The sequence below is a fragment of the Cavia porcellus genome, unplaced genomic scaffold (genome assembly GCF_034190915.1).
Source record: "Cavia porcellus strain 051 isolate PalLab524CR breed Dunkin Hartley unplaced genomic scaffold, mCavPor4.1 scaffold_26, whole genome shotgun sequence".
Lineage (NCBI taxonomy): Eukaryota > Metazoa > Chordata > Mammalia > Rodentia > Caviidae > Cavia > Cavia porcellus.
Window position 1 is genome coordinate 4,276,487 of NW_026947509.1, and position 20,003 is coordinate 4,296,489.

Sequence of the window (20,003 nt, forward strand, 5' to 3'; positions counted from 1 at the left end):
TCCCCTACCCCCTTTTTTTCTACTTGTACTGGGGATAAAACCCAGGGCCTTCTTACTGAGCTATATCATTATTCTTTTAATCTTTTCCTTTATGGTTTATGATCATATGCTTAGAGTAGTCTTGTATGTAAAATATTACATGTATTCTTTTGTTTCTTTGTGTATTTAACTCTTTAATCTTCTTTGAGTTGATATTTTTTATTAGGGACATAAATTTTAGAGCAGCTCTCCCATAGTGGATAATTTACCTTTTTTATCTGTTTATTTATGTACATATGTATGTATGGTTTTTTGTTTTGTTTTGAGACAAAAGACTCGCTGTGTAATGTAGGCTGACCCTGAAATTGCTTATGTACTCCAGGCGGCTGTTACCGTTTGTGTTTGGATGGTCCCCAACCCTCATGCAGTCATGGCAATGGCTGAGTCTAGCATTTGTGATTGGTTTCCTAGCACTGGGATGGCTGAGTCTGAATGCCCCATCTGCCCAGAGGCAGGTACTCAGCATACATTATAAGAGACAGAAGACTGCACGATTTTCCTCCTTTGCCCTTTTGCTCTTGCAACGCCACCATGAACAGCTGCTCCTCAACCACGCCACGCTGTCTTGGAGCCAGCTGAGTATGAAATGAAACCTCAAAAAAACTGGAAGCTGAATAAACCTTCTCTTCCCTAATTTGGGGCATCAGGTATTGTGTCTCAGCCAAGGGAGAAAAATAACCAAGACATTGGCCTTGAACTCACAGGGTTCCTCCTACTTCAACCTCCCAAGTGCTGGGATTACAGGTGTGCACCACCGCACCTGGCAGATTTATCATATATATTGATCAGATATATAATATCAGTTTGTAGTTATTAGATGTCAGGGGTTTGTGTATGTGTGTGTGGTCTTTTAAGATAGCCTTACTATGTAATTCAGGCTGGCCTTGAACTTACTATGTAGCTTGGACTGGCCTCACATTCAGGGTGATCCTCCTGCCTCAGCCTCCCAAGTGCTGTGGTTGGTTATAGGTCCACATCACCATGCCCAGCAAAGGTAGTTTTTTTTTTTTTTAAAAGGACAATACAGAATTTCAAAACAAAATGATAGGAGATTAATACTAGTTAATATATTGTATATTATCTTCAGAGTAGTTGTTCAGATTACAAGATAAAGGCATGAAAAAAATGATCAGACAATGAAAGCATAAGGTAGATTTTTTTTTTTAACCCAAGTTTGTTTGCTTCCAAAGCTTGGACTTTGGAAATACCACAGTATTTGCCTTAATATACTTGTTTTAGACTGTAACTCTTTACAAGAAAAAAACCTTTAAATTGTTTCCTTCTGTTCTTACTAAGGTGTACTGAAAGCTCTTCTGATGGTGATTCAGTTGTAGATTACATAGATCCACAGGTAAGCCAGATATTTACTGGGCCCATTTTGATTATCTTTTTTTTGGGGGGGGGGTCTTTTTGACACAGGGTCTTGCTATGTAATTCAGGCTGGCCTTCAGCTCACTTTGTAGCCCAGGCTGGTCTCGAACTTGCAACAATCCTCCTGCCTCAGCCTCCCAAGTGCTGGAATTACCGGTGTGAGCCACCATGCCTGGCCCATTTTGATTATCTTGAAAAAATTACTATGTTCCCTTCTTGGAGAAAAAAATCATTAATAGACGGTAGGAGATGTTGCATGTGTTTATCAATAAATAATTAAACACATATAATGTTGATGGATTAATCATTCTTCTGGTATTTGTGTTTATAGTCAGTGACATGTAGGAAAAAAAAAGTTAGAAATAAGGCAGATACATGGGGCATTAATAGTAAAAAATGAAGGGAATGCATTTAAAAGAACTGGCGTTTCTGATGACCAGGTTTAAATGCTATGGCAATAATTCATTGGTAACTTTTCTTAAAATCAGTTTTTTAATTTATTACCAAAGGCATGATACTGAATTATATTTGATCCAGTTCTGAGTTGATGGAATAATGGTGACTCACTACTAGTCTGTTTTCATACTTTTTTTTTTACAGTTTTTAAAAAGCATCCGTACTTTTGGTTTTATTTAGAAAGCAGTAATTAATTTGCCCCTTATTATGGTGGAGTGGTGATAAGAACACATCTTTTGAGTCGGAAACACTTAGTTGCAAGTCATCTTACTATGAATGCCCAAACATTCTGACTGTAAATATTACAAGAGTAATTTGCAGGGCACTGGGGATTTAGCTCAGTGGCATAAGCACCTGCCTTGCAAGCAGGCAGTCGTGAGTTCGATCCCTGGTACCGATAAAAAAAGAAAAAGGGGGAAAAAAAAAGAAAAAAAAAAAAACAAGAGTAATTTGCTGAACTGATTAGTATAGAAATGGAACCTTTCTTGAATACCTGTTGAGTAATTTATACTAAAATCCTGTTTCTGCCAGTCAGCAAACCACATGAACAGTTCACTGCTCTCTTTATATCGGAAAGGAAATCCTGATTCTGTTTCAAATACTCCAGAGATGCAACAAAGAGAAACTACTGCTTCAGCACCACAGTTGAATTCTAAAACCGGCTCCATTACTTTGAAGACCCCTGCCAGAGAGTCTGAGGGAGGATGGTTTATTGACAGAACCCCAGGTGGAAAGAAAGACAGTGTTTTCATGGAGCCATCTGAGGAGAAAAGTAATCATAAGCCTAGACCTGAGATACAGGTAATTTTCATAGTATAATTGTGGCACCACATAGTTGGAGTACATTATAGTCTTTTCATTAAATGTCGTATCAAATAGAGACTTGTATTTGACAAAAGTCATAGGAGCTTCATCACTTTGTACTACTATTATCATCACCTTATATTGAAGACTAGAGCTCCAGTTGGAATCTGTGTCGTGTGTGTGTATGCACATGCGTGCATTGAGGGCGGATCCCACTGTTTGTACCTTTTATTCCTGTCTTCTCCTCCCTCATTGCTTTAGCCACAGGGGCCTCTTCCTGTCTTTAGGACACCTAGCTCTCTCATGTGGGGTATTCTGGCTTTCTCTGTAGGACACTTTCTGCAGATTCCTGTGGCCATCTTTGTCTTTCAGGACACAGTAAATAGCACATAGTGTTACTCTGTTTCTTTCTGGTCTCTCTTTTCTATGGTATGTGGGGTTGAACCCGGATCCTTCACATTGAGCTATACAATCTCCCTCCTCTAAGGTTTCTCAATAACCTTTAATTTTATTTTTAAAATTAATTTTAGTGGTATATTTTTATATACATAATTTATCACATTTATTGTAGGAATTTGTAACTCTAATAATACATCTTGAATTTTCTTTTTTCCCCATTCCCCTTCCCTTCTTTCAACCCTCCTTCCCATTCTTATTTACGAAAACTGTTTTATTTTTTTCTTCTTTTTTTTTCCTTTTCCCTTCCTGCCCTTTCCTCTCCTCCATCCCCTTGTCTTCTTTCTCATTTGAACTTTTTCTTCCTATTGCCCAGGAGCCTTATTTATTCTTAGGGTTTCTCACATAAGAGGAACAATGCAAAATTTAAACGTGTCTAATTCATTTCACTTTAACAGTGTGAATTTTTAATCTTGAGACAGGGATCTCACTAAACTGCCCAGGCCAGCTTTGAATTTGTGATCTTCCCAGAGAGCTAGGATTATAGGATTGCACCACCATGCTTAGCTAGAGTATTGCCTGTTACCCAACCCTTTTTATGTAACAACCCTTATTTTATTTATTTATTTTAAGCACTTATGGTCACTTATTGTTTCGTGTGTGTGTGTGTGTGTGTGTGTGTGTGTTTTAAGTTACTCTTTGTCTCCCTACACTAGACTGTAAGATCCAGAAGAGCAAGGATTTGAGTTTTAATGTGGCCAAAATATCTGCCTCATAGCAGCCAGTTTGTTGAATTAGTAGTACATAGTGGCCTTCCTGAGACAAATTTACTGGTGAGAATTTTAAAGTAATTGTTTTGGATATAATTAGAGTTGTTGATTTTGGGTGGAAGGAAAGATTGTTTCTGAAATGTTGGGCGCAGGCGCTCAACATACCATACCCCACCCGGGACTAAGGACCACGCCAGCTTCCCCAATGCGCTATGTCCCTCTTTAAATTAGCCAACCCGTGCGCACTTCGTGCTCACTCCGTACTCTGTGGCAACTCCTGATTGGCCACAGCTGGATATATTAGCCAGAGCCCCTATTCCCGCCCATTCCTTTATGAAAGCCAATTGGAGAGTTGGCCCCAGCTGGATCACAGGAAACTCGTCTGGGTCCGTCATAACTGGAATCGGTACGAACTGGAGTACCTGCATAACGACAGCTGAAAGTGTACTGTTATCCCAACATTGTAACATATAACAGGTTGTGGTGGAGCAATTTGGAAAAGTCATATTTGTGGTGTTTATGGTGGCCAGGGAGAATCCCCATAATATCTCCTGGGAGTATCCATCCAGGGGGTCACAAGCGATAAACTGGAGGACCCTTGCCCAGATAGGGGTGCAGAAGGATCCCCGGGGCCTCCGAGCTGGTGCGCCCTTAATCGCGGTGGGCTCGACTTGGGCCCCCTGCAAGATGCGGGTCGGGAGGTAGAGCCGTAGGTCTTACACGGGGCGGCCCTGGGATCCCGTACTCGATTTCATTGACCCATTTACTCTGAGAAATCCTGCGTTGCAGCTCATTTATGGCCTCAGAGTAGGGCCCTCTCGACTGCGTGTGTGTGACTTCCCCTCTTTCAGTGGTGTCTGCATCCGATGAGTCCTCTGTTTCTGGGTTGGGTGGGGTCGCCTCGCCTGCGACACTGGGCTCGCGAGATTGCTCGCGGGAGGATTCTGCCTGATGGTAACCAAGCGCCATGGCGCCAGCCCTTATATGGTCACGACGAGAGGCGTCTGCGAGGCAGCTTCTCACTACTGCCCAAAGGGGTCTGACTCCTGGCTCCAGGAGGCCATTTTCTGCTGCAAAGTCAAGATCTCTCCCTAATTTATCCCAGCTGGGGATGGTAACGGACCTCGTGGGACCAAACCAAGGTGCTACCTTATGGACCTGATCGAGGAAGTTTTGAATTTGTTCTCGTTTCATTTGTAATCCCTTTTCTCTCAGTAAGTCGCCCAAAGCGCCCGACAGCGGCTGTGTAACGGTGTTACCCATGTTAACGGGAATTTCAAGAGTTTCTTTTTATTTATTTATTTTTTTTTTCCTTTTTCCTTTTTTTTTTTTTAACAGGGACAGCTTAGTCCCCGCGCCCCTTTACGGGGCCCCCAAAACCTGCCTCTTTACGGCACCAGGAACTCTCTTTACGAGTTCCTCAACCCTTGCGACGCGTCTGCCCAAGGTTGCCCAATAGCCCCCGCCATCCGGCCCGGCAGCACCCGCTGCCTGTTGCGTAGCACCCGCTACCAACATTGAGCAGTTTAACCTGTCAGCCCCCGCCCGCCGCGTAGCCCCGCTATCGGTGCTTGACGGTTTTACCTGTTAACCCTCTGTTCCGTCGGAGAGAAAGTCTCGTTCCCCGTACTGTCGGAGAGAGGGTCTCAGCGCTCCCCGTACGGGCCACCAGTTGACCGGCGCAGCCCCCCAATGAGACAGGAGACGCTCTTGTGGACAACAGTTAACTGCTGCTTTATTCACACGGCTCTGGTTTATATATTTGGCCGTGACCAATCACAGGCTGCCACGAGGAAACAGGGCGGGAATGGGACGCAGGCTCTGGCTAATATATCCAGCTGTGGCCAATCAGGAGTTGCCACAGAGTACGGAGTAAGCACGAAGTGTGCACGGGTTGGCTAATTTAAAGAGGGACGTAGCACATTGCGGAAGCTGGTGTGATCCTTAGTCCCAGGTGGGGTATGGTATGTTGAGCACCTGCGCCCAACACTGAAACAGCAAGGTGAATTTTTTCCTCTGGTCAGGCTAATGGATTAGGAAGTCTTTTACATAAGTAGATGTATTATGAACCGTATAGAATAAGCAGAGAGCTATTGTGAAAAAACCTTTTAAAATTGATGTTTGCCATACCTGAGGAAAAGCTTAGCTTGTGAGGTATCCTAAAGTGAATATGGTGGGTGCCTTCCTTACCTGGTTAAAGCATGGTAGAGAGGGGCTTTGAAATCTTGCCCCACTAAATTTAAATAAAGATATTTTCCAAATATCTTTGCTTTAATCACCCACCTGTGGATAACGTTATAGTTAAAAACTTGACTTATATGTTGATTTATACTTTATCTCAGCTCACAAAGCAGCTTTATACTCATTTAATTTTGTGAATCATCAGGTAAAGATCATCTATGTGAAACATCAACTGTGAGAATCTCAGTGAGATATAAAAGGTTACTGGTATCCACAGTAGATGAGCTCTTGGTTCAGGAAAGACAAAGAATCACCCAAATGTAAAACAGAGTCCAATAATTTATAATACCAGCTGCAAATGCAGGTGGTTGGGGAGTATGAGGAGGGGATTAAATAAACTGGAAGAAAGCTTTCAAATGTTTGGCTTTAAACTGAGCTTTAAGGTTACGGTAAAGGACACCCCAGGTAAAGGACACCCCAGCAGACAACACCTTGGAGCGAAGAGATTGGGAACAGGTAACAGGTGAGGGTGCTACAGCAGGGGTGCAGTATTGTGTAAAATGTCCTTTTTAAAAAACTTACACATTGTTGGTATTGTAATTTGCAGTATGGCTTATTTAAATGTATTGTCTTCCCAGGATACAAAAAGTTTTTCTCTTCTGGAGAATGATAGAAAAAAGAAAGGCAAAATGAAGGGCAAAGGAAACAAACGAAAGAAAGAAGACCTTCAGGAAGTAGATGGAGAAATAGAAGCTGTCTTGCAAAAGAAAGGTGAGATATGTGTAGTGGTGCTTATGTTTGCTTTGAGAGTGGAATCTAGGTATTCCAAGTTGAATGAGGGACGTTTTGTGTGCTGATTACTAGAAAATATTTTTGTATCTAGTGATACTTCAGTTGTGAGTTTATACAAAATCATTGACCTGTTCATCTTTTTTTGTTTGTTTACCAGCTAAAGCCAGGGGACTAGAATTGCAGACCTCCAGTGTGAAGTTTGAAGATGTTGGAGGCAATGATATGACCTTAAAAGTTAGTTGAGATTCAAATTTTACCTCAAATGGGTATATTGATAATCAATTACACCAACTGAGCCTACCCCATTACATGCAAACAGGGAGACCTGGGCAGGTGAAGAGGGCAGCCTGCTCTGTACTCTTAAGGGCCCTGTTACATAAGTGTGTTACCTCAGCGTTTTCCTGAAATTGGGAATAGGTCACAGGTGAGGGGGCCAAAGCAGGAGTGCAGTATTGTAAAATGGCCATCTTTTAAAAACAGGGGGCATGCTTGTTGTTTTGGGGGTGCTGATACTGACAGTCACTACAGCTCTTTAGTATCAATTTTGTCTACTTGGCATACTAGTTACTTTGTGCCACTTCTATAAGGTAGATATTTTTACATCTAGAAAGTGGAACTTCATAGAGGTTATTCAGGGTGAAATTACATTGTTGATGCCAGAGCTAGGACTCAAGCCTAAGCCCAAAGTCTGGGCTTTGTACTGTTTCCTCCTGTAAAAAAGAAAATTACATTTCACCCTGGTTCTTTCTCTTTTGGGCTAAGGAAGGTATCTCCATGCTTTTTCCTTGCCAGGAAGTCTGCCAGATGCTCATACACATGCGTCATCCAGAAGTGTACCACCACCTGGGCATTGTGCCCCCTCGCGGCGTTCTGCTTCACGGGCCCCCTGGCTGTGGCAAGACGCTGCTTGCACATGCAATTGCTGGGGTGAGACTGACTGACACTTTTTCACTTTTGCTGGTTGTGTTACTGTGTTTCATGTTTTTTCCTTGGTCAGCTTTTGTCAGACCTGGTATCTTTCAAGAAGACATTGCATTATGGTCAGTGAGATACAGTCCTGACTTTACTTACTTCTTTCATGCTTCTTCAGGGGATTTTAAAAAATCAGTTACTAGGTGGCACATGGTGGCACATGCCTGTATTCCCAGCACTTGGGAGGCTGGGGCAATAAGACTGTTGCAAGTTCATGACTACCTAGGCTGCACAGTAAGCTCAAGGCCTGAACTACTTAGCATCGAGACCCTGTCTCAAAAAGACAAAAAAAAAGTCGGTTACTGCATGCATCACAAAAATTGAATGGGAAACAAGATAATATGGCTTTAAAAACAATTCTTTTAACACATCCCTTATGTTTTAGTTATTTCTCTTTCCTTTTAACCCGGTCGTTTTTAAGTACAACGTAATAATTTTTTTAAAACCCTAGTATTGTTTCTATACAACTAAATCCATTTAAAATTTCCATTGTGCCATGTTCTTACACTTTTTAGTGTTAAAATGGTAATATAAGATATTTTATAAAATAAGGTTAGTGATTTATTTTAGACCTTTTGGATTTTTTAGAAACTATTGAGTAGTAAAATGCAAAATATCCATGTAACTTGAGTTCATTGAGTAGTGTATTGTATCAGTCATTAACAGATTAACACTATGTGAAGGGCTGGGGCAAGTGTGAGGTCGTGAGTTCAATCCTCCGGTACCAAAAAAGAAAAAAAAACACTCAAAGAAAATCATTTTTAAAAGGGGACAAATGGAAAATACTATGTAGAGTTTTGTACACCCACGATTGAGTTGAGGTCAAAGATGTGGTTAAGAAAGTAAAATTTCAGGGTAACCAGAATGTCTTGTTACCATTTACACTAATGGATTTCCTATACCTTCTCTTTTCTTGTTTTTTTCCCTTTTTTGATGGGCCTGGAAGATTGAACGTAGACTATGTTCACACTGAGCTATTATATTTCTAGTCTTTTATTTTTTTTATTAGTACCAGGGATTGAGCTCATGACCTAGTACTTGCCATGCAGGTGCTTATGTCACTGAGCTAAATCCCTGGCCGTAAACCGAATCACAGCAACCACAAAGGGACTAGAACCCTTTATTTATTTTTTGAGACAGGGTCTCATTAAGTCATTAACATTCTTGCTGGCTTCAACCACTGGTGGAACAAGCATGACTGTCCCATCAGGATGTTTGTATCACCAGTAGTACAAAGAGATCACCTTTATCGGTGTTTTACTAATAAAATTAAAAGGTCTGTAAATGATCGAACCTACTTAGTTGCTCAAATTTGAATAATTGCTGTCCAAATTAATATGATTCATGCCAACTAAAAAGTATTTCAGTAATAAATCATTAAAACATTCATGTTCGTGGATAATTTTATAATAATTCTCTAAATTTTAACATGGAAGTGTTTTTTTGTTTTTTGTGGGGTTTTTTTGGTACTCACGACTTTGCACTTAGCAGGCAAGTGTTTGAGCCACTGAGCTGCATCCTTGACCCATAGTATATAGAAAATAATGCATTTACAACTGTGGTACCATAGATTAGCTTTACTACAATTTTTTATACCATTTTGTTTTCCATAAAGGACTGAGGACTGTAAGGTGATAACCTGTGGTTTGTTAAATCAATGCCTCTTTATGGTATTGTAATCAAATGACCCTGAGACATGGTACAGGCTGCCTGATGGGACAGTCATCACGTACCACTGGTGGTTCAAGACGGTGCGATGATAAAATTCAAATCAAAGCAACATCGCAACAAGAAACACAAATTATAGCCCATCCTGAAAGTGTTATGTTGCTTGGATTAGACTTAAATTTGCTATCCTCCTGCCTCAGAGTTTTCTAAGAGTACTTGTAGAGTGAAAACAGGTAGAAAGTCTTTACTTAATATGTTTGCAAAAATAAATTGTAATTTTTTAAATAGTGTTTTTCAGTGGACCAACTCACAAAGATGAAGTTCCTGTTGAAGTCATTCATTTAAAAAATATAATTTTAACTGGGCCTAGTGATGTGTCCCCATAATCCCAGCACTGGGGAGGCTGAGGTAGAAGGATCATTCTGAACTCAAGGCCAGCCTGGGCCTATGCAGTGAGATCCTGTTTCAAAAATTTTTTTTAAAAACTTGATTTTTGTTTGAGGACTGGGTAAAGAAACAGTAAGGAGGTTAACATTTGGATATTTGGTCATGCTGTTACTTGTTTGTGCACAGGAACTTGACCTGCCGATTCTGAAAGTGGCTGCTCCAGAGATTGTGTCAGGAGTTTCTGGGGAGTCTGAACAGAAGCTCAGAGATTTATTTGAACAAGCTGTGGTGAGTCAGCTAAAAGCTAACGTCAGGTTTTCAGATGTTACAAGCTTTCTTTGATACTAGTATGTATTTGTTATCTCTTTCACTATCGCATTCTTTTGTAAATATGGTAATTGGCTATACATAACAGCTAAGTATTTAAAGTAGATTTAATGATATAGGCTCCTCCATAAGTAATCTGTTTGCTTTGAAGTTAGACATAAAAGTAATTTTTACAAACTTCTAAGCTGTTACACCCAGTAGTACTAGTTGAATATACATCATCCTTAGGATATTTTCATTCACTTTCACTTTCCTCAACATAGGTTTGATCAGACAACTTTTAAGCACCATAAACCTTGTTATAGCTAGGATTATTGCATTACAGAAGAAACGATAAAAATGCCAGAATATGCACTTCTCTGTTTGCATAATTGAAGCTATATAAGGAAAACTCCCTTAGCAAAGATAAGATTCACAGATTAGATTTTTTCCTAATTGTAATTTCTGTTATTGAAATTGGGCTCCCTGTTTTGGCTTTTTTGTTACTAAAATTTAGTTTTACCTTCAGGCATTTCTTGGCCTTTGGCTAAAATCAAGTGTGAAGTTTTACCTTAAGTATAGCATAGTAGTTATGTCTTTACTTTGTGTGAGAAAGGTAGGTTCAGATCCTGTGCTGTCACTATGATATTGGACAAGATATTTAACCACTCTGGCCTCTCAGTTTCCTTACTATTTAATATGGATATTAATATGACTAAGTTTCATGGTGTTTTTGAGAGTATTTACAACACAACCCCCAAAAATATTAGCAGTCGTATTGTTACACACACTTAAAGAGATAAGAATTATCACTGTGGCTAAAATTAGAAGATCCTGAAAACTTAAATTTCATGTCTTTGTTTGCATCCAGAGTATATAGTAGCTGACGAACATGGCTGGTACAACTCCTAGAGGCAAGCATGAAATTAGATTAACTGTATCTTAGCGGTGATTTCAGCAGTAGCTGAGAAAAAGCATTTCAGAAGGGAGACTATTTTAAAATACCAAGAGCGAGGAGCCCGTCAACTTTGTCGTGTGTGCTAACAGCAAAAGAAAGCATGGGCACAATGAGGAAGATACAGAAAAAAAGGGAGAGGCAGGGTGTGAAGCAAAGCTGACTCTTTGAGGTGGCTCCTATTTTCCAAAACATGCCAGTTCAGTTGTTAGAGTGGCATATGTAGCCAGGGACAGGTCGTAAAAAAGACAAAAGGCACTTTCAAGAAATGAGTTCTGTGTTTATATCGCTAAATCAGTACTGAGCTAGTGCAGTGCTTATCAGTCAGTGGTTAAAAAAAACACAGTGTGGCAGCCTCTTCCCGAGGTTCCAGGGGGTTCAGATCAGAAAAGGTGGTTCTGGGGCTGGGGGTTTAGCTCAGCGGCATAAGCTCCTGCCTTGAAAGCAGACAGTCGTGAGTTCGATCCCCGGTACCGATAAAAAGGAAAAAGACAAAAAAAAAAAAGAAAGAAAACGTGGTTCTGGGTAGAATATCGATTCAGGCTAGACTAAACTGGTGCGTTTTGATATAGGATATTTGAAAAGTTCTGAAGATGGTTGATAGTAATAACCATACAACACTGTGAGTGTACTTAGTGCCACTGAACTGTATACTTTAAAATAGTTAAAGTGGTGCATTTTGCCTTTTTTTTTTTTTTTTTTTTTGTCTTTTTCATTTTTATTGGTACCAGGGATCGAACTCACGACTGCCTGCTTGCAAGGTAGGCGCTTATGCCGCTGAGCTAAATCCCCAGCCCCTAAAATGGTGCATTTTATATATTTGCCACAATTTAAGAATATCTGGTACTTTTTCAGTTCTTTTAGCAGATTCAAAAGAAAAGCACAGCCTTTTTTGCAGTTTGTTTATGAGTGACAGGGTTTCTGTGTAGTTCAGGCTGGCCTTGAACTCACTGTGGAGCCCAGAGTGTGACTTTGACATCTCCTGTGAGGCACCTTGAGTGCTGGGATTAACGGCTGTGAACTACCTCAGTGAACTTGAGATTTCTGATTTAAAGTTTTAAAATTTACTGTTGTATAAGGTAACAAATGTCTAGTTTACAAAAGAATTTCAATAGACTTAGAAAATATGGACTGATGAAAAGATTGATATTTTTTATTTCTAGTCAAGTGCACCATGCATTGTGTTTATTGATGAAATTGATGCTATCACCCCTAAAAGAGAAGTTGCTTCAAAAGATATGGAACGAAGAATCGTAGCTCAACTTCTATCCTGCATGGATGGTAAGTTCAAAGTAATGAATTCATTTAAAAATAATAAATTTTTTAAAACAATGTAAGTCATACATGAAGATATAAAACAAAGAGTAAGTATCATCATGTAAAATAAGTTTTTATAGAAAACTAAACCCCTGATGTAATTTGTCAAGTATCACTCACATACACACAATAACAGACTTTTTTCCCTTTTTATAATTCTGCCAGTGCACCATACACATTGTTCTGCAACTTACTGTTTGTCCCTTAACAAAATGTCTTGGAAATATTTTTCATAATTTTTACCTTTTTTAAACTGGTGCATGGTATCATGTAAGATCAAAACACCATAGTATATTTAAGTATTCCGGCACTGATACTTAAATTTTCAGTTTTTTTGCTTCAGGGGAATGTCCTTCAAAAGGGCTTTTCTGATGCACATGTATTTTTGTGTGATAAATTAGTAGAAATTGAATTGATAGTTGAAAACTACCCATTTTAAGTTTTCACTGAAAGCTGGGTATAGTGACCCATGCAGTGGTTGAGGCAGGAAGATCATTGTGAACTGAAGGTTCGCTTGGGTTACATAGTTAATCTCTTAAAAAAGAGTTTTGTTTTTTTAAAGAAAAGAGGCAAGTTGTCTTCCATGAAGAGTTCATATTTCTACCAGTGCTATGAGTCTCCCTTGCTCCAGATTCTTGGCAGTAGTGAATGTTACCAGTTATTTTAACTGTGCCAGTCTGTTTGTTGAAAACTGGTATCTCAGGTTTAATTTGCATTTCCCTGATTACCATTGTGGTTATACATCTTTCTGTATTTCTTTGGTTGTTTGTATGTCCAAAATCTCTTTTCTTAGACTTTTTTTTTTTTTTTTAATTTTTATTGGTACCAGGGATCGAACTCAAGACTGCCTGCTTGCAAGGCAGGCGCTTAGCCACTGAGCTAAATCCCCAGCCCCTTTCTTAGCCTTTTGTGCATTGCTGTTTTGAATTGTCTTTAAAACTTGCCTGGAGGTGAGTGTGTAGCTGAATGGTGGAATACTTACTTAACCTATGCAGGGCCTTGGTGATGCCCAGCACTACTAGATTTGAAGGAGTACTTTTAACATTGCATTAATTTTATCCATGTCTGTAACTTCTTTTTTTAGATTTTAAAATACAAGTTTTGATAACCAGAAATTATAGAATTAGATTCTACTTTCTTTGAAGTTTTTCTGCATACATTCTGTATACACAGGAAAGGTTGAAGTAGAACAAACTGTGTTTTTGTGCCAGTTTCAAGTTGCTTATTCTGTTGTTTTATTTACTGCAGTGTTGTTGAGAGCTGTATTCTGAGAAGAGCATTTCATGACTTTTTCTAGCTGAAGAATGTAATATATAAAATCTTTATGACTAATTTTTAATATTTTTGTGAGTTATTTTGTTCTTTTGTGATAGGGTCCTACTATGTAGTTTAGCCTGAGTTTAAACTCACTAGTGTCCCAGGCAAGCTTTGAACACGTGACAGTCTTGGCTTAGCCTCCCAGGTGCTGGGGTTGCAGAGATACACCACCGCACCTGGCTAAATTGTCACAATTTAATTAGCATTTTATTTCCTGAAAGGGACTATAACTTCAGACTACCTAATGTTTAATCCTGCTACAGATTTAGGACAGATAAACTTTAAGCCTTGTATTCTGTCTATTCCTAAAATATCTCAAGATGATATCAGCACAGCTCAGACTTTTGTACCCTGTCTCAAGTTAATTCAGCATCCTTCTGAAACATTATGGGTTGTCCAAGGACTCCTTGTTGGCTGTGCACCTTGCCCAGACATGTCATATGTGCTCCAACCTCCATGGTTTTATATATTCTGTGTAGAATTTCATTAACCTGTATCTTTACTTATCAGAATCATTTTTGCCTTTCAGGCTTTTCTGAAATGTTACTTCCTCCTCATTCCTCTATTGCAGTTCATAATACCTTCCTTGTCTTTCAGTATTGTTTTCTTTATATAGTACCCATCGTTGTACTTCACAGCACTTATCCTCCACCCTGTTTTTTTAATTATATATTTAAAATTTCTCAGTAGATTATAATTACTGAGAACAAAGTTGGTATTTTGCCTTCCCCATACTTTTTACGTTAGGCATGTAATAAATGTTAGTGTTTTATATGTATATTTAAAATACACATATCTTAAAATGTGCAATACTTTCTAAGTAGTAAGAGGTAAGTGTAGGGGTCATTGCTCTTAGGTCTTTGTTCACTTCTTACCTGTGGCTGGTTCTTACAGATCTGAATAACGTTGCTGCTGTGGCTCAGGTCCTCGTCATTGGAGCTACAAACCGACCAGACTCATTAGATCCTGCTCTGAGACGTGCAGGGAGGTTCGACCGAGAAATTTGCCTAGGTATCCCTGATGCACCTGCCAGGGAAAGGTACATTTTTGTTGACTATATCGTATTATTCCTATTTTGTTATCTAGAAATACTGTGTAGCCTTTTTTTGTCAGTGACACTGCTTTGGAAAGGAAAAGGTCTGCATTACATTAATGCAGACTTACTTAAAACAACTTACTCATTACTAGGATAATTGATAATAGGGGTTAGGTACCCACACTTGATTTGGTTTTTAGTGGGCCCTCCAGCCAGGCGCAGTGTAGAGCCATGTGACAGAGCAGGGCTACCAGGGCTGCAGTGGCAGATCCTCCTTAGCATGCTTCAGCCTCTGTATTAGCGTAAGAGAGTTAGATAGTGTGTTTGCTGTAGGGCCAGTCTTCTTTAGTAGTTGGGGTTGAATATCCAGAAACCAAATAGATGTCCACCAGTAAACAAAAATACAACTACAACATAATCAAAAATCTCTGAGGAAGCACTTTTCCAATAATAGAAATCTATTGAGAAATGTTCTGAAGCACCACATTTGCAATGGCTTCTCCCTTAACTTCGTGACACTGAAACGTACTGTATTCACCAGACACTCGGGAACAGTTATGGGGACAGTGAGGATGGAGCGAGGTAAAGAGAGTGAGCAGAAGCACTGTGGGTAGGGGATGCAGTTTTTCAGTCTCTGGTCAGCTAGCTCCAGAGCAGAGCTAGGATGGTGGAAGAACCTGACAGAGGAAAGCTGGTCAGTACATGGCTGTGAGGAAAGAGAGCAAAGGAATAAACCAGGGGAGAGACACCCTTGCAGGTCCTATGCCCAGTGGCTGGCTCTTCCGGCCAGTTGTCAGCTTCAAGTGTGAGACTGGGGGCACTTTTGATACAAACTAGTACAGGCCACTGCCGAACTTACGGCAGCTAGAAGCAAAGAAAAAAGGAAAGAGCCAAAGAAAGGACTGGGGACACAAGGTAGTCCCCAAAGTCATCCTTGTGAGACCCACTTCCCTTAGACTCCACGAGCCCCTTCAGCTATGAACTCAACAATGGTTAGCCCCTCATGCTCTGATGGCCTCTCAGCCATCACCTGGCTTTTGGGGGACATTTTAAATCTAAACCAAAGCAGAAAATACATAAACACACCCACCCACATACCTGTTGACCCTCTTGCTGCACGTTCCTGGCTGTGCTTCCAGAAAAGGCTTGGGGAGTCAGGTAAGGAGTAAGAGTAATCTTGTTTCTTTGACCATGTAGTTTGTTGTGTATCTTGCTCTTTTTGGAATATAGCTAAGAAAAGAATATTTTCTGGTAGCCATTTTTCATAGAAAATTTTTTCAGTATTCCTGTAGATAGCAAGAAATTGAGATACATTTTTTGTAAATAGGTGTAGTGAAACCTTTTCTTGGTTCCCATTATTGAAGTCAGTGAATTATTTTTCTTCTGTCAGTCATGTTTATGTGCTTCTATTGTGTTTACTTCCTTGATCCCAAATAATTTTTCTGTATTTGTTAGTTTGACAATGAAAATGTTACTCTCCCCTACAGTTTGGAAATTTCAGAATGCATTGACTTATTTCACTTGGCCAGGGGTATAGCTTAGTGGCACAGTGCCTGCCTGGCAAGTATAAGGTTATGAGTTCAATTCTTGGTACCAAAGAAAAAGCCCTAGACTTATTTCACTTGATTTGTAACATCACAGTGTGTAACTAAACACTGGACACTTAAAATGGATTATCCATTGTTCTAAGTGTTTCTTATGTGCACATTCACAACCACATACGTAGGTAAGTCCTACTGTACCACGTTTTGCAGGTAAGTAAACTGAGGCTCAGAGGCGAAATCACTGGCCTCGGTACAGAGAGTTGGTGTTCAAACTCATATAGGCTGGCTTCAAACATTGTGTCTTCAGTTGAAATTATTGTTCAATACATCTTACCAGAAATTGTTCAAGGTATTCTTTTAATAACTATCTAAAAGCCTAGGTTTCATTGACACACTTAAGTTACCATTCAGTTGAACAAAATTTTTAATGCATGCTTACAGCAGTGAACAGTAGTAGGTGAAGATAAAGTTGGAAAAGTGACTATTGTAATACAAAATTGGATGTTGAAGTGTGCATTGAGCTAGCATTTGCCTGTGAGCAGAATTATTTGAATGTGGATGGAAGGTTTTATGTTGGGGGGATTTCCATGTTATCTACTATAAAAGTGCTCTCACAAGTTATCTATCGTATCTTCTCTAAAAATTAGTAAAACTCTTTATTTTATTTATTTATTTATTTTTTGTCTTTTTTCCTTTTTATCGGTACCAGGGATCGAACTCACGACTGCCTGCTTGCCAGGCAGGCACTTATGCCGCTGAGCTAAATCCCCAGCTTCGTCTTTCTTGTTTTTTGTCCGTACCAGGGATCGAACTCACGACCACACAGTTGCAAGGCAGGCACTTATGCCGCTGAGCTAAATCCCCAGCCCCAACTCTTTATTAATTTTTTTAAAATTTGCCTTTCTATTACACAGAAGACTTAGCATAGTTACTAACAAAACGTATCTGCCATTAGTTTTTTTGAGATGAGGTCAGATATGTGATAGTAATTTGATTTAGCATTTGTAGAGTGAAAAATGCATTATTTGATCTTACACTTCCTGTTATGATGCCATTGATAGGTTATTACACATGAAGAACTCCAAATAAGTATATTTAGTGACTTGCTTCTACTATTGGATCAGGAATTTGAAATGTTTTGTTTTTTCTACAGAATACTTCAGACTTTGTGCCGAAAACTCAGACTTCCTGAAACATTTAATTTTTGTCACTTAGCACACCTGACACCAGGTTTTGTTGGTGCTGATCTGATGGCGCTTTGCCGAGAGGCAGCTGTGTGTGCAGTGAACAGGGCCCTGATGAGGCTGCAGGAGCAGCAAAGGAGAGACCTTGAGGGTGAAGGTGGCCAGAGGGAAACACTGGAAACGGAGTCCACTTCTGAAACACAGGTACTTTTGACTGTTCAGTTCACTATGTTGTCTTCAGTACAAGTAAATGTCAGTAGAGTTGAGGTTTAGTCCTTTACAAAACACCTCCTGTTTTTAGGGCATTGATATTTAGGCAAGTTTTTGGTTAAGTAAACTAGGATATTTTACGGATGGAGTCATTCCCTTTTCCTCGGCCCTAATCCACTGTAGAGGACAGCAGACCCTTTGCCAGTCCTAAGATCACCATATAATTTTGATACAGTTTGCACAAAGGTTTCTAGCTATTACATAGTTTGATCTGTGTAATCTTGTGAAGGAAACAGTGCTTACCCTTCCTTCCTTTTTTTTTTTTTTTTAGTCAATCAAGACACTAAGTTTACAAGGTTGTGGCTTTTCTAGGTAGGTTTACATGAATTGTACAGAGCAGGCACCTAAAGCCAGGTCTTCTGTTTTTAAATTGTTTGGTTTTTCCTTATTTGAAGCCAGCATTATTTCTGTTAAAAAATAATAATAAACTCACTCCTTTTGTATTTACATATAAATTACAATCTCTTTCTTTCTTTTTTCTTTTTCTTTTTTTTTTTTTAGGCAAGAGCTTGCTGGGTAGTTCAGCCAGGCTTTGAACTCACTTTGTAGCCCAGGCTGGCCTCACACTCTGGGCAATTTTCCTGACTCAGTCTCCTGAGTACCAGGACTGCAGGTGTATGCCACCACAGCCAGCAGATTAGAATTTTTAAAACATTTTAAATTGAATTATTTTATTTTCTTGTTAGGAAGCAAAACTTTTATTCTGAAAAGAAGGTGTAGTCAGAACTCACAGCAAAATCTTTTAGTCATATTCCAGAGTTAGTAGGACAGAAGGCAACTGCAAAATGTAGAGCATCACATCTCTTGGATCCAAAACAAACTTAAGAGTGGGGAGAAAAAGCAGTTCAGATCATTATGCATGATAATGAAGCATAGATTAAATAAGCACAGATTAAAAGTCACTTAGGAGGGCCGGACATTTAGCTCAGAGGCATAAGCACCTGCCTTGCAAGTGTGAGGTCGTGAGTTCAATCCCTGGTACCAAAAAAAAGCCATAAGGTATTTATGAACACAGCTTCGTTATCACTGACTAAAAGTGAAAAGACAAGATTGCCCTCTATTATTACAAATAAAAAAAGAAGTAATCTTGAAACATACTTGCGGACACAAAATATATCCCCTTGCTTCATAGTTCTTGACACTTTCTGAAGCATTTCTGGAAGTCCTCGTCCATGTGTTCAGTTGTAGTGATCCTCCTGCCTCAGTCTTTCAAGTGTTGGAATTGAAGGCATGTGCCACCATGCCTGCCCAACCTGAAACTTAAACAAACCTTGTGGTTTAAGAATGTTTTTCCTCTCGATTGTTCATTTAAGGATGAATTTCAAAGGCTTCTGGGATTGCTAAGAGACCATGATCCCCTCTCAGAGGAGCAGATGCAAGGATTATGCATTGAAATGAATGACTTCATTGTTGCTCTTGCCTCGGTCCAACCCTCTGCCAAAAGAGAAGGTTTTGTTACTGTTCCTAATGTGACTTGGGCAGACATTGGTGCCCTGGAAGATATTAGAGAAGAGCTCACCATGGCAATACTGGTAGGTGCATCAGCTGCTGAGATCATTGACAGATGCAGTAACTCAGGGCCAGAGGCTCTGTGCGTGCATACCCAGCACGTAAGTCCAAACTGACGTGACTGTAGGTGTTTTCCAGTGAGGTATTAGTTCAATGTAATATGGTCACATCTGCTGTTCCTTCCAGGCCCCAGTGCGTAATCCAGACCGGTTCAAGGCCCTCGGCCTGGTGACTCCAGCTGGAGTCCTCCTTGCTGGTCCTCCTGGCTGTGGTAAGACTCTGCTGGCAAAGGTGCGGTATATATTCAACTTGTGTTTTATTTCTTAATCTCAGGCAGAATAGTACGGATTTATCTTTATGTCTTACACTGAGATCAATGTTTTACATACCAATTTTCACGAAAATTCCCACTTTTTAAATGCAGAAGTCATCAAAAAGCCCATCAATTTTAGTATAGTAATTATCATTTCTATGTATTCTAACTTTTTAATAAAAGTTACTTCATAGTTGTAGTTTGTAGCTGATCCTGCTTTGGTACAATATTAACAAAAATATTTCCCTTACAATTATCTTTAAATAACCTTTTTACAGGGCATGGGATTTAGCTCAGTGGCATAAACACCTGCCTGGCAAGCGCAAGGTCGTGAGTTCAATCCCTGGTACAAAAAAAAAAAATTACCTTTTTACCATAGAAAATATAAGTAAGCAAAAGGGAAAGGCATTATTTAT

At 39.6% G+C, this 20,003-nt stretch overlaps 1 protein-coding gene across 8 annotated transcripts in view; it reads left to right on the forward strand.

The window, feature by feature from the left end:
- Nvl (nuclear VCP like) overlaps window positions 1–20,003 on the forward strand; it is an 86,026-nt gene that overhangs the window by 12,206 nt on the left and 53,817 nt on the right. For 7 of the 8 annotated variants that reach the window (XR_010043605.1, XR_010043603.1, XR_010043602.1 and 4 more), the window contains exons 5-15: window positions 1,336–1,390; window positions 2,398–2,667; window positions 6,656–6,788; window positions 6,967–7,043; window positions 7,602–7,736; window positions 10,023–10,124; window positions 12,261–12,378; window positions 14,626–14,770; window positions 17,465–17,699; window positions 19,079–19,297; window positions 19,461–19,565. Coding sequence is in view for 4 of the 8 variants with exons in the window: in XM_013157525.3 (XP_013012979.2) it covers window positions 1,336–1,390; window positions 2,398–2,667; window positions 6,656–6,788; window positions 6,967–7,043; window positions 7,602–7,736; window positions 10,023–10,124; window positions 12,261–12,378; window positions 14,626–14,770; window positions 17,465–17,699; window positions 19,079–19,297; window positions 19,461–19,565 (1,594 nt within the window). In the remaining 4 variants the exon portion in view is untranslated. The remainder of the gene's footprint in view (window positions 1–1,335; window positions 1,391–2,397; window positions 2,668–6,655; window positions 6,789–6,966; window positions 7,044–7,601; window positions 7,737–10,022; window positions 10,125–12,260; window positions 12,379–14,625; window positions 14,771–17,464; window positions 17,700–19,078; window positions 19,298–19,460; window positions 19,566–20,003) is intronic. The other variant, XM_063237515.1, reaches the window with a different exon arrangement.